The 13,010-nt window shown below is 47.0% G+C and overlaps 2 protein-coding genes across 2 annotated transcripts in view; both read right to left on the reverse strand.

Moving 5' to 3' along the window:
- PLD6 (phospholipase D family, member 6) overlaps positions 1-1,513 on the reverse strand; it is a 3,216-nt gene extending 1,703 nt beyond the window's left edge. Inside the window, exon 1 of the mRNA XM_009993729.1 lies at positions 1,500-1,513. Coding sequence (XP_009992031.1) covers positions 1,500-1,513 — 14 coding nt within the window. The remainder of the gene's footprint in view (positions 1-1,499) is intronic.
- A 1,275-nt stretch (positions 1,514-2,788) lies between these two features.
- On the reverse strand, positions 2,789-12,777 carry FLCN (folliculin). The gene is made up of 11 exons (XM_009993707.1): positions 12,502-12,777; positions 11,587-11,733; positions 10,713-10,934; positions 10,078-10,238; positions 8,826-8,917; positions 7,906-8,096; positions 6,643-6,756; positions 6,157-6,280; positions 5,698-5,829; positions 4,921-5,026; positions 2,789-3,455 (listed from the first exon to the last, which is right to left on the reverse strand). Exons 1-11 carry the CDS (start codon positions 12,748-12,750, stop codon positions 3,254-3,256), a joined length of 1,740 nt encoding a protein of 579 aa, XP_009992009.1. The 5' UTR covers positions 12,751-12,777; the 3' UTR covers positions 2,789-3,253.
- Positions 12,778-13,010: the final 233 nt, after the last annotated feature.

The raw sequence follows: 13,010 nt of genomic DNA on the forward strand, positions 1-13,010 counted from the left end.
GGCTGCGGGGCTTGGGCGGGTTAAAGAGCCGCTTCGGCCACCGGAGCGCATCTCGTCTGAAACGAAAAGCTGAGCAGAGCCACCCGCTCCGCGTCCTGCCCGGCTGCACTGAATCCCAGAATCCCAGGGCTCGGAAGGGACCTGGGAAGCTCCCCCAGCCCAACCCCCCTGCCAGAGCAGGGGCACCCAGAGCACATCACACAGGAACGTGTCCAGGGGGGTTGGAATGTCTCCAGAGAAGGAGACTCCACAGCCTCTCTGGGCAGCCTGGCCCAGGGCTCTGGCACTCTCACAGCAAACAAGTTCTTCCTGAGATTCACATGGAACCTCCTGTGCTCCAGTTTGCACCCACTGCCCCTTGTCCTGTCACTGGACATCACTGCACAAAGCCTGGCTCTGCCCTGACACTGCCCTGGACATATTGCTAAACACGGATGAGGTTGCCCCTCAGGCTCCTCCAGGCTAGACAGACCCTCAGCCTTTCCCCATAAGGGAGATGTTCCACTCCCTTCACCTCTGTGGGGCTGGGGGGCACTGGGGCAGCCCAGGGCAGTGGTGGAGTCACCATCCCCAGAGGGATTTTAAAAGGTGTGTGGATGAGGGACAGGGCAGTGGACAGTTAACAGGTGGGCTCTGTGCTCTTAAAGGCCTCTTACCAACCCAAACCACCCTATGATTCTAAGCAGAACTAGTGCAAAAAGCCTTTTTTGCCACCCAGCCCGTGGCTCAGCACCAGGGCTGGGTCTGTCCTGCCCCTCCCACCTCCTGCCCAGCTACACGCTGCTCAGCCCTGCAGAGAAGGAAATCACGTCCCAATAAAGAAACACCCTGCTTTCCTGGGAAGGAGGGTGGTGAGAGCTGTCTGCACACACAGGGTCTGGTTAATTAAGCTGTGCTAAGAGCAGCCTGCACATTCCAGCTATCGCCGACGGCAAAATGAGCACCCGAGCGGGGGAACCTGCCCAGACAATGATTTGCTAATCCCATGTCTAGATCTGCTCTGCAGGCAAGCACAATCTGGTTTTAGGGGTTCACAGCCTTCAGCAACTCTCCCCCTTCTTTCCTGTAGGTATTTTAGGTGTTAGCTTAGTGTTCTGGCTCAAAAATGATACATTACCCAGAGTCAGGTTGTGACACAGCCCTGTTTCAGACCTAAGACCAAGTGACTACACAGCACAAGAGGATGAAGCCTCAAGCTTGACCTAGTGACCACCCTTTTGCTGTTTTGGAACAAAGCAGAGTTATGTTCAGAAAGAGGCACTGCTGGTAGGTGCACAAGCACCACCAGCAGATTAGACAGAGCCTCAGATTTAACGTGGCATTTCTTGGGAGAGAGATTCTTCAAAAGATAAAAACAGTTCCATGATCAAGAAGGTCTAGATGCTAATTAAGGTCTTACCTGTTGTTTTATACAGCTCTGAAGTGGGGCACAATAGCTTTCAAGTAGAGAGACAGAGTACTAGATCACAGAAAAGGTATCTACAAGAGCAAGCACCAACCTAGTACTGGACATTCTGACTCACTACTCCACACTTTTCTAATCACCTCTGTTGCTTTTATCCTACCATCCATGGACTTTGGTTCTCCCTCCTGACTAGCACCCAGGAAACAAGATGTATTTATGATCCAAGGCTTCCTTTCCTGTGGATAGAGCTCGAGCACCTCTGTTGTCTCCTGTTCCCTTATTGAGAAGCCTTTTTGCAAACCCTGAAATTAAATCAGTGGTTAGTTTTTGAAGTGACAAGAGTAATGCCTTCTTTCAAGCATCTGTGTGCTGTTTGGATATCCTGAGGTTGTTTATGTCCACTCAAACATTTGCAATTCATATATCTGAGAAGCTCTTGCTCCATATGTACAAGAAACCAACACACACAAAGTTAAGAGGAAAAAAAACCTGTTACATTCTATAAATTAGATCAAGGCTAAGATAGAGGAGTTACCTAGTGGACCACCTGTTTCTTCCCCCACTGAAAAATCAACACAAAACTGGGCTTTATCCATTTTACAAAAATAGCTCTTAATGAGATTTAATGCCTGTCGCCATTTTACAGATGTTCCAGACAAAAAAAAAATATCAACCTGCATATTTTATACATAAGAACAGAACTTGAACATCCCCTCTGAGCTTGAGCCCTGTTGGAATGAGTGCAGAAGGTCACCTGGGTAAAACCTGCCTCTAGCTTGGTAAAAATGTCTGTGGTAATGTCAAGTTTTCCCAACAATGATCCAGGAAAGAAAAATAAAACAACAAACCTTCACAAGTGCAACAGTAATTCCTTACAATACAGATAAGGAATATCAGTTTAGGTAATTAAAAATATGCACCAATGTTTCCATTAACTATTAAGCAAAAATGGCTACTACAGAGTTATATAAGAAGGGAGCACCTACAGGTTGGATCTTTTCTGCTTAACTTAATTAAGAAGCTAGAAAAGTATTTCTCAAGACAGAGGAACAACAAGCAGCCTGACCCTGCTGAGGTTATCTTCATTACCTGGAAGTTTTGCATCCACAGGCAAAACAAAGCAAGTGTTTTCCCCTCTGGAGAGGCAAACAGGCTGCACTTGGAGACTTCTTAATGTTACAATTCTCTCTCCCAGTCAAGATACCCAAAGCAAATGCTGAAAGTGTCTCAAGTTAGGATATAAATAAATAAAGTGGAGTGACAGGACTCCAACAGGACACCCCATCTTATGCTACAGCAGCAGAAAGTCTCTTCTCAAATGTGAGTATGAAGTGGTTTGAAAGAACTGACATGTGATCCATACCCTGTGACACGTCACTGATCTTTTGGTTCTTACTCTCAAGCATTTAGGTGATTCGTGTGGGAATCAGAGAGATTCACTAGATCCACTCCAAGCGGTTCCAGATGTTGTCACAGGCATCCAAGTCTTGCCAATGAAACCTAAAACTGAGGTCTGCTGCCATACCATAATGCTTAATGAGGACAGGATGGGATTTTAATTATTTCATACTGATTCTTTTGAGGGTTGTTGTATTTGAGTCTTGAGTGTGGAGGTCTAGATTTACAGTTGAGTTTCAGGGCAGACAGCAGCACTATTGATTAGCACTTATTAGTCCAGTCTCACAACGATTAGAAAAAGACTCAAGTCACTCTTCAAGTTAGTTTGAGGACCAGAAGAACAGTGATGAAGTTTCACTATCCATCTAATGCATATGCTGCAGGCTCAGCAGTGGGAATTCAGGGTTCCCTGCCATTATTTGAAGGCAGCAAGTGAGGTTTGGGCACCTTTTAGTTCCGGGACTCCGAGGACGTTGGGCTGCGAACTGTTGACATCAGGTGGGATTTGTATGTCTTGCTCAGACCAGTCATCCAGAACTTGAGAAGCTTGACATTGTCCTCCTCTGCAGCCCCCAGAATGCTCAGCAGTTTTTGGGTGTCCTCCTTGGGTCTGCTGTCCACTTTAGTGAATTTGAAGAGGACCTTCACTTTACTGCAGGAACAAGAAACTCCTGTCACTGTTACGAGGGACTTGCACAGAGAATGAGCAGTGACTGCAGCTTCCCTGAGCACCTAATGCAACTAAATCTTAATAAAAGCTTCCAACAATATCCCATGGTAACTATTTTCATGCTTTGAGGGTAGAAGGAAGATGAGTACAATAAAAGAAGGGGGCTGATTAGGAGGGCTACTCATTTTCAGTAGTAATATCTGTAACTCTAATCTGTTTTGTTTCATTATAGCAAAAAGTAAAATGATTAATTGTGACAACTAGGAATCTCCCAGGAGACATATTCACCCTCAGGTAAATTCACAAAATCTTCATGTCCCATGAATTATTTCACATGACTGACTGGTCTTCCTTCAGAACCTTGCACCTTTGAAATGTGGTGCCTGAAGGTGCAACCATGACACCCACCTGGCACGTCATCTGCACTGGAACCCAGTGCACACTGACAAGCACAGGTGGATTTGCACACTTCATCCTCCTCACGTGTGTGAGGCAGACAAGTATTGTCATGCAGGTAACCTACAGATGCATCAACTGAAGCAAAAAGGTTAAGAACTGCTGAAACCCAAAAAGAAAATTATGATTAGAGCAGAACTTTGATATTCTTTGCTCCCAGCAGTAAAGCCAACTACAAGCCTGTCCTGTACTCTGCAGTAGCCATTCCAGGGCTGGTGCTAGAGCAGTGCAGTCCTACTTACTTCATCCACTCCTCCTTCAGGCAAACAAGGCACTGATCCACAACATCTACAGAAAGGTTCTGGTTGGTCAGGGCAGCTTCGATCTTGTTCAGGATTGTAGGGCCAACTACAGGATGAGAAAAGACCACTATTAGTAACAGTACAGCTAATTTCAGCTAGAATTTGTCTTGATTAGATCACAGATTATCATCTTCCTCAAGTCAGGAAGAAACCTGCCTATTCTACAAGGTGGAAACATATCCACCCCGTGGCCTGCCTGAATTTCATTTCCATGGAAGGAAGATTATCCACTAGAAGAACATTTGATGCAAGAAACAACATGGCATTTTGTGAAGGATCCTGGGACGTGCACAGAGGTTGAGAGGTCTTTGTTTTCTTCAGATCCACTTTGAAACTGAAGTTGCATCCTGTCAAGCTGAGACTTAAAACTGTCCAATGTGGGGGAATCTAAACCCAAATATTCCAGGATAGAAAACGTTTGCTGTGGGTTACAACAGGATTTCCCCCTCCTCACGTGTGTGAGGCAGACAAGTATTGTCATGCAGGTAACCTACAGATGCATCAACTGAAGCAAAAAGGTTAAGAACTGCTGAAACCCAAAAAGAAAATTATGATTAGAGCAGAACTTTGATATTCTTTGCTCCCAGCAGTAAAGCCAACTACAGCAGAAGTTACTCCACTACAAGCCTGTCCTGTACTCTGCAGTAGCCATTCCAGGGCTGGTGCTAGAGCAGTGCAGTCCTACTTACTTCATCCACTCCTCCTTCAGGCAAACAAGGCACTGATCCACAACATCTACAGAAAGGTTCTGGTTGGTCAGGGCAGCTTCGATCTTGTTCAGGATTGTAGGGCCAACTACAGGATCAGAAAAGACCACTATCAGTAACAGTACAGCTAATTTCAGCTAGAATTTGTCTTGATTAGTTCACAGATTATCATCTTCCTCAAGTCAGGAAGAAACCTGCCTATTCTACAAGGTGGAAACATATCCACCCCGTGGCCTGCCTGAATTTCATTTCCATGGAAGGAAGATTATCCCACTAGAAGAACATTTGATGCAAGAAACAACATGGCATTTTGTGAAGGATCCTGGGACGTGCACAGAGGTTGAGAGGTCTTTGTTTTCTTCAGATCCACTTTGAAACTGAAGTTGCATCCTGTCAAGCTGAGACTTAAAACTGTCCAATGTGGGGGAATCTGAACCCAAATATTCCAGGATAGAAAACGTTCGCTGTGGGTTACAACAGGATTTCCCTCCAATTGTTCCTGAACCCATGATACAGAACTCTCTTCTCATTTCTGCAAATTAATAAGCAAAACACTTATCAGGTAAAGCAAACCCTTGCTAATTAAACAGGCTGTGGCAAATCTCATCTCCAACACCACTTACCCCAGCTGCAAACTGACCCGGCCTCCTCCTCGGACTTCCTTAAGGGCCAGTACACCCACAGCACAAAAAGAGTAAACCATCAAGATGCTCTTTTCACCTCAGTGATACAGATTCTTTCTGCTGTCACATCACCCACCTCGATCTGCTGCAACAGGGCTGCCACTGGTGACAACAAACTCATACTTGTTGAGGGACTGGTCATCATCAAACAGAGCTGGGTAGAGACTGGACCGGGCAGCAGCGCGAACCTCCACAAGCACCGCGAACTCTGGAGCAACAAGAGCCCAAAAGAACAGTCATTGTACCAGCCCAGATTCTAAAACACAGCTACACACCCCGTGCCAAGAAAGCACAGCTCTGCCAGCTCACAAAGTCTGGCTGAGCATTAACCTTTCCTCAGTAGGAGCCAGGAGTGTCAGCTGAAGCGGGTGTCACACCTTTCAGCTACTGAGCAGGCAGGGTACGTGGAAAAAGTGGTACAGGTTCATGTAGCATTGTTAGACCAACTGCCAGGACTTGGTAATCATAGTCATTAAAAAATCTTGTGTCTTTCAAGGTGATAGGGAAAGGAGAGGGTCCTGCAACACATTCTTACCAGATGACAGTATGTGGGATGGGATCTGGACGTGTGGGCCAAGCCCCAGGAAGTTGCAGCGATAGGCCTCCTCATACTGGTCACTGTAGGGGATGATCCGCACGCAGCCCACGGGCAGCATAGTCTGAGGAGGGAAGGACACACGTCAGGAGGAACACAAGAGAGAAACCAGCAAAGTACAATTTTCTCCCTGAGTTCCATGGAGCACAGGACTTGGAGCACTGCTTGGGCAGATGCTCAGATTTGGGGGATCAGATGCACCCCATTCAGCTTGAAAGACTACGTGGCTGCTGAGGACAACCAAGACATCCAAACACTTGGGGTTTTTTTTAGGTTTGTTTTGGGTGCTTTTTGCTTTTCCTCCCTGCCCCAAACCACATCATTTAACACCCATTCTCTGCAAGATCACATGTCAGAGACAGGCTGAATTCCTACAAAAATATATGTAAAAATACAGTGTCAGGAAATAAAGGAAAAGGTTTCTACCCGTAGCACATCAAAAGCAGACTGGACAAGATCCATGTCTCGAGCTTTCCAGATAACCTGGTTCCCCATCAGAACATGCCAAGCCAGCATTCGGAATGCTGATGCCCCCAGAACCTGGGAAAAAAAACCCAACAACAAAAACAAACTCAAAAATTCTGCATTGGTTATGAAAATGACAGAAACACAAGTGCCATGTAAGAAAATGGCCAGAATGGAGCAGCAGAAATGGATATGACAATGGAACAGGTCCCATGCACAGAGCAACAGTCTAAACCAAAGCTCAAGCATGTCTTTGACAGGTGTGAGAAGTGCCAGACTGTCACACCAAACAATATTCACCCCCATCTATGGTTTCAAGAACAAACAGCAGCAAAGTGATTCAAAACGATCCAATTTCAAGCACACTAAGAGAACAAAAGCTTAATTTCTAGGTTGCTCCAAATTCTTCAGTGCTCTGGCTGAACAGCACCCATCAGCCCACTTGTTGGCCAAATTAGGGGTTTGTTAAGATGGGCACAAGGCTGTTTGGAGGGGGACAGAGAAACTTGTGTTCAATGTAACAACTTTCAGGCATTTATCTGATCTGGGTTATGTCCACAACAGTGGTCCAGGCACAAAAGGTGAAACTATTCCCAGACCAGCCTCTTAAGGCACATGCCTGCAATACAGTGGGGTAGCTTGATCCCTTCAGGAATTCTACATTAGGGGACAGCAGAACAAAGGAAGGCTACAACATAAAGCAAACATTGGTCAGGAGTGCCCAGGGAAACAAGGTGGGGTGAAAGAGACTGTGGGTCAAATGCACTAAACCTTCCCCCTCAGCCAGGTCACTGGAAGCACTGGATAAAAGCTGGGTCTGTACAAAACCATTTGTTTTGCTTGTAAATTATTCCCCCCCTCTCTGAAACACTTTTGTTTTAAGCAAACAATACTTGGCTTTGAAGATGCTGCACAACCTCTGTGTTCAATTACTGTCACTGCTCTTGGGAAGAGGAAAAATGCAGAATTTGAGAGAAATCATATGATCCTGTCCCACAGGATGGATGATCCCCAGAGGCCCCCGTGATCTCCATGGGAAGGAGTGTCCTCAGAGCTACAGTTAGCAGGGTGTGAGTGGCTATGGTGGCACTGTGGGGAACACAGGACCAGGAAAGAAGTGCAGACTGCAGGAAATAAAGAGGCCTTTTGAAAAAAACATTATGAGGAAAGAAGAAGTTATCAGCTTGTGAATTCAGCATCAGAGGAATTGTGCTTCTCCCTTACCTGCCTCATGTGCCTGAGGGAGCGGAAGATGGACAACCTCCTGTGAGCTACATTCCAGCTGTTGCAATCTGGCATCAGAGATGTTTCAGGTGAACATTTAGATAGCTCCTGCCCTTCCACAACATCTGGCTGGGAAGAAGGCTTCTCTTCTTCCTCGGAACCATCCCAGCCTTCTGACTCTTCTTTCAGGTCTAGAAAAAAGTAGGGGTCATAAAAACTGCTACTCTCTGGGACTCAGAACTGCCTCAGAAGTGCCTGCACACCCTGCAGCCAACTGACTCTGGTGACATGTGGGGAGACTGAGTTCAGAACAGAGTCAGAGACACATCAGGGGTGTCAATGAAATTTCGTAATTCAGACACACAATAACCACTGAAGGGCCAAGAAGGAATTTTTATCTTCTACAGGACACGGAGTCACACCTTTTGACCAGCTACATGGTCTCTATTCTTGTTTTAAAGGTCGTGGCCAAGGCTTTGAGACAGGTTTTACAGATTCTAGTCTGAATGGATTAATAAAAATAATTCTGTGCAAAAAAACCATAAGTTATGGTACATTAATTTTAGAAACGTTGTAGAGAAAGGAGCAAGAACCATGCACTGTGACTGCAAATTCCTCTGGCTGTAGAGACTCATCAGGAGGGCTAACCCAGCCAGAGGGAATAATAATCATGATGATGCAACACTCCTACAAACACCACCACATGTGTGTGCAGGGAGCCTACAAGGCCAAGGGCCCTGATTTCACATTCCTGTCAGAGTCATCTCCACGTGGGAGCACGTCAGCTACTACAGAGACTGACGCCAAGGAGATGGCCGAGACACAGATGGCTGTGCCTATGAGGCTGAAAAAAGGACCTGGTGCTTTACCACCCAAAGCATTCTCAGAGGGTCTTCCAGCTCTGGAAACTTCTATCTCACCTGCAAGTTTTTCCATCTGAACAAGAGTGTCTTCTGTTGGTGCTCCCTCCAGAAGTTTCTCTGTCAGTCGGCTGCCACAAGCTTTCAAAAGCCTGGAGACATTGGAAGAAACAGAAGTAATGTTCACTAAAGGTGCAAAAACCCAGTAAGTCATTTGGTGTGATAAGCTGAACACAAAAACCCAGCCACTAATCAGTCTGTGTTCCCTTCAACATGTGACAGGGGTCACCACCACCGTGTCTTACAACTGCTGCCACTCACAGTCCACAAAAGCCATTTTGCAACGACTGCGTGTGACATCCTTGTCACCCGTCCAAGTCACATGCCAGTGTTGCAACCCTCTCGGTGGCACCTTTCCAGGGAAGCCTGATGACCTGGAGTAACTGGACTCCAACAGCCACACCATGGTGCCAAATGCCTGCACCTCCCACCCTGCCTGTCACAACACAGCCGCACTTCCCGGTGAACAACCACCCCACTCCAGGTGTGAATCCAAGGTACAAGCATCTTTACTTGCTTTCTTTCATATTCCCCTTTATACTGCAAACCTTTCCACCTAGACTGACCTGGTTTCCTTTAGCAGACACATTAGTAGTTTACTTCAGAACAACAAGAATTTTTTTTGCCCTGAAGGCTTCAGCTGGCAGCTTTGTGCTTGGCTCCTTCCAAGTCACAGACTACCCAGAATCCCAGACTGGTTTGGGTTGGAAAGGTCTTTAAAGATCATCTAGTTCCAATCCCCCCCCTGCAGGGACACCTCCCACTAGACCAGGTTGCTCAAAGCCCCATCCAACCTGCCCTTGAACACTTCCAGGGATGGAGCAGCCACAGCTTCTCTAGGAAACCTGTTCCAGTGTCTCGCCACCCTCATAATGAAGAACCTCCTCCTACTGTCTAATCTAGATCTTCCCTCTTCCAGTTTTAATCCATTTCCCCTTGTCCTCTCACTACAAGCTCTTGTTAAAAGTCCCTCCCCATCTTTCCTGGAGCCCCTTCAGGCACTGGAAGGTGCTCTAAGATCTCCCTAGAACCTTCTCTTCTCCAGGCTCAACAATCCCAGCCCTCTCAGCCTTTCTTCATAGAAGAGGTGCTTCAGTCTCTAGTCATCTTTGTGGCCTCCCTCCAAGAGCAAAGTCCAACTTACAACCTCAACCAAAAAAAAACCCACCCGAAAACCCAAATCACACTTCCACCCTTTCAGAACACAGCAGCATTCCCTTTGTGAAGGAGCTGGGTACACAAGTGGCATTACCAAGCAAAAGAAGTGTGCAGACATGCCCAGAGGTTCTCATCGTTGGTGAGGGACGTCAAGGAGCGCGCTGCGTTGCCATTGCGCTGGTGCAGGAAGGGGGTGAAGGCCGTGTTCATCCGCTGGGCACGCTGGGGGCACCCAAACTGCTCTGCTTCAAACACCTGCAGCATGGAAGAAGAGCAGTGTAAGAGACTGGAAAAGACAAAAAGCTTATGCAAAGCTGAGCCCAAAAAAAAACCACAAACCCAACCCAAATATGAATACGCCATCATCTAAAACACATCGTCAACTACAGGGAGGGGACATCTCACTCTTGGATGGACTAAAATTGTCATTAAGCAACATTCACTCTCCAAAACCATTGTCCTCCTCAACTTCAGTTACTTAAATCTCTAGCAGAGCTTTTGTCTAGCTGTTAGGGTCTGTGAAAAGTGTTATGTCTGGCTCATAATGAGAGAGGCAGCTTGTTCCTTCTCTCCTACACCCCCGATTGTGCACCGTCCTCATCCCTCGTGTCAATCTTAATGACCACCCTGGTTGCAAGAGGCTGGATCAGCTTTTTGACTCAGCTTCACCTCACCTTTCATCATGTTTTACTGTGGTTGAGTCAAACAGACTCTGTGCATGGATCCTACCTTAAGTGCTTTGCCCTGAAGCTCATCAATGATGCCTCTGATTTTTCCCAACAAGAAAGGCCACGAGTTGATGAGGTAAATCCGGTCCATCATGATGGTGATGATGCTGTACCAGCGCTGGAAACCTCGAGCCAGGCTGTCTTTGATAAAGAAGGTGTGACTGAACACAAAGCCATGCTGCTCATCTCCAAAAAAAATAGGGCCTTCTCGTCCTGGGCAGACCTGAAGAGGAAGGACACATCAACCACATCACACAGCTGGGAAGGTAATAAACTGAACAAAGCTTCCTGCTCTTTAACACACACTTGGTGAGTGGAACAAACCTTTCCTTAGGCTACCACCCAAAACCCAGGGTCAAGCAGACATCCAGAGGTATCCTACAAACACTACAAAACCTTTAATTTTACTGTATTTCAAAAATTTGGCTCTATTCAACTACGATACTGTTGAGAACCCCCAAGGGATTTTGCTGATCCTGACACCCAAAGGCTCACGAATCTGCAAGGTCCTCCCTTCACTTTCACAGGATGCTGAATGTTAATGGTCTAAAAAGATCAAATATTTCTTGCCACTAAACGACACATTTAAATGTTTTTTACAAAAACAGTTTATCTTGCAGAGAAAATCAGCACAAATACAGGAGCAAACAAAAGAAGATTAAATGTTTAGGGTGAGAGGAAGAAACCCACAGGGTTCTCAAAGATCAACCTTAGAAATTCCCACCAACCCTGGACTGAACAGACTCATGTGCCTGTCTTTCCACCTCCATTCCCAGCCCACAGAGAGCAGCCAGGCTCAGTAAAGCACCAGCTTGGATTGGAAACAACACAGGGGGGCCATGGAGAGGTTTCCCCCTGGCCCCCAGGGCAGTTACCTCGCAGCTCAGGCTGCGCACGCAGGCCTGGCGCACGATGCTGAAGAGCTGGGGGTGGTTTGGGTGCTGGTGGCTGACGTACTTGATGGAGGTTTCCTTGTCGTGGCTGACATAGCCAGGATGGCCTCCTGCAAGAGAGCGGCAGCCCTGAGGACAGAAAAGCAAATCCAGCCATAAATGAGCAGGCAGTTACCTCAGGTTCCTAAAGGCCTCTCTGTATTCCCTTCAGAAACAGTACTAAAGACACATAGATAAGACCAGAAGACAAGAAATATGAGGCAGGGTCAGGATTTGAGCCCAGCTCCTCTCACACTGCTCTGTGCTTCCTCTGCTCTTATGTTCATTTTCTACTATTTAATTTGATTGTGAACTTGGTGCTGGCTCTGCAAGTGGTAAAATTCAGTTCACAGCAGCTGTGAAACCAACTGGCCTCAGAAAACTGGTCATAGCCTAAAGGAAAGTAACTAACAAACACCATGGAACAAGTACTAATAGCAGACAAACAGACAATAGCAGCATGAGAACACTACATCTCCTCCATTGGTGTGCTGGCTTTTGCTTTTTTTTTCTACTTCCTAATCAATACTGGTCTTAAAATTACTATTAATAAATTACAAGACCTAATCTAATAAAGTAGAGGAGGAAAGCATTTTCCAGCCACAAGAGAATCACAGATCATAGGGCTTAAAGAGACTTCAAGTCACCATCTTGTTAAGATCTATATATTCAACAGTCCCTTCATTCTCCTGTCATGGATCATGACAGTTTACGAGGACTTAAAGATCTTCAAGTACAAGCAGGCACACACAAAACAGGAGTTCACTTTTTTTTATCTCTGAAACAACTCAAAGAGTCCAAGAGCCCCTTAGTTAAGCTAAGGACCCCTGATGTCCACACAGGGATCTTCCCACTTGCCTCACACATGTCTGACTTCTTTGGCCCTGGGCTGCTGGAGTCAGCACTGGCACCTTCTGCTGGGCTGTGCGAGCGGATCCGGCTGCTCATCTGGATGCCTCCTTCCTCCTCTTCTCCCTGCTCATTCTGCCCCGAGATGTCGCCGCTGCTCGCGCCTTGGGGGAGCGGCGAGTGTAGAACCTCCGTGCAAAAGAGGGTGCGAGGGCCGTGCAGCTCACAGAAATGGCAGAGGGCAACAATAGCGTTCATAGTGAGAGCTCAGCACATACGTCCGGCCTCCTGCAGGCGTGGGAGCAAGGACACAGCATCAGCAGGGCAGGAATCGGAGCATCTTTGGGGCCTGACTGGCCCAGGCCCTGCTCTGTGCCCCTCCAGGAGCCGCGGGCTCAGCCTGAGGGCCCCGCAGGCCCCACCGCGGGGTGACCGGGACACGGAAAGGGACTAGAGCCGACCTGCCCCCCGCGCCCGGGCCCCTGACTGCGCGGGGACACCTCAAAACCCAGACCGGA

This window comes from Chaetura pelagica, unplaced genomic scaffold, assembly GCF_000747805.2.
Source record: "Chaetura pelagica isolate M959 unplaced genomic scaffold, ChaPel_1.0 scaffold213, whole genome shotgun sequence".
NCBI lineage: Eukaryota > Metazoa > Chordata > Aves > Apodiformes > Apodidae > Chaetura > Chaetura pelagica.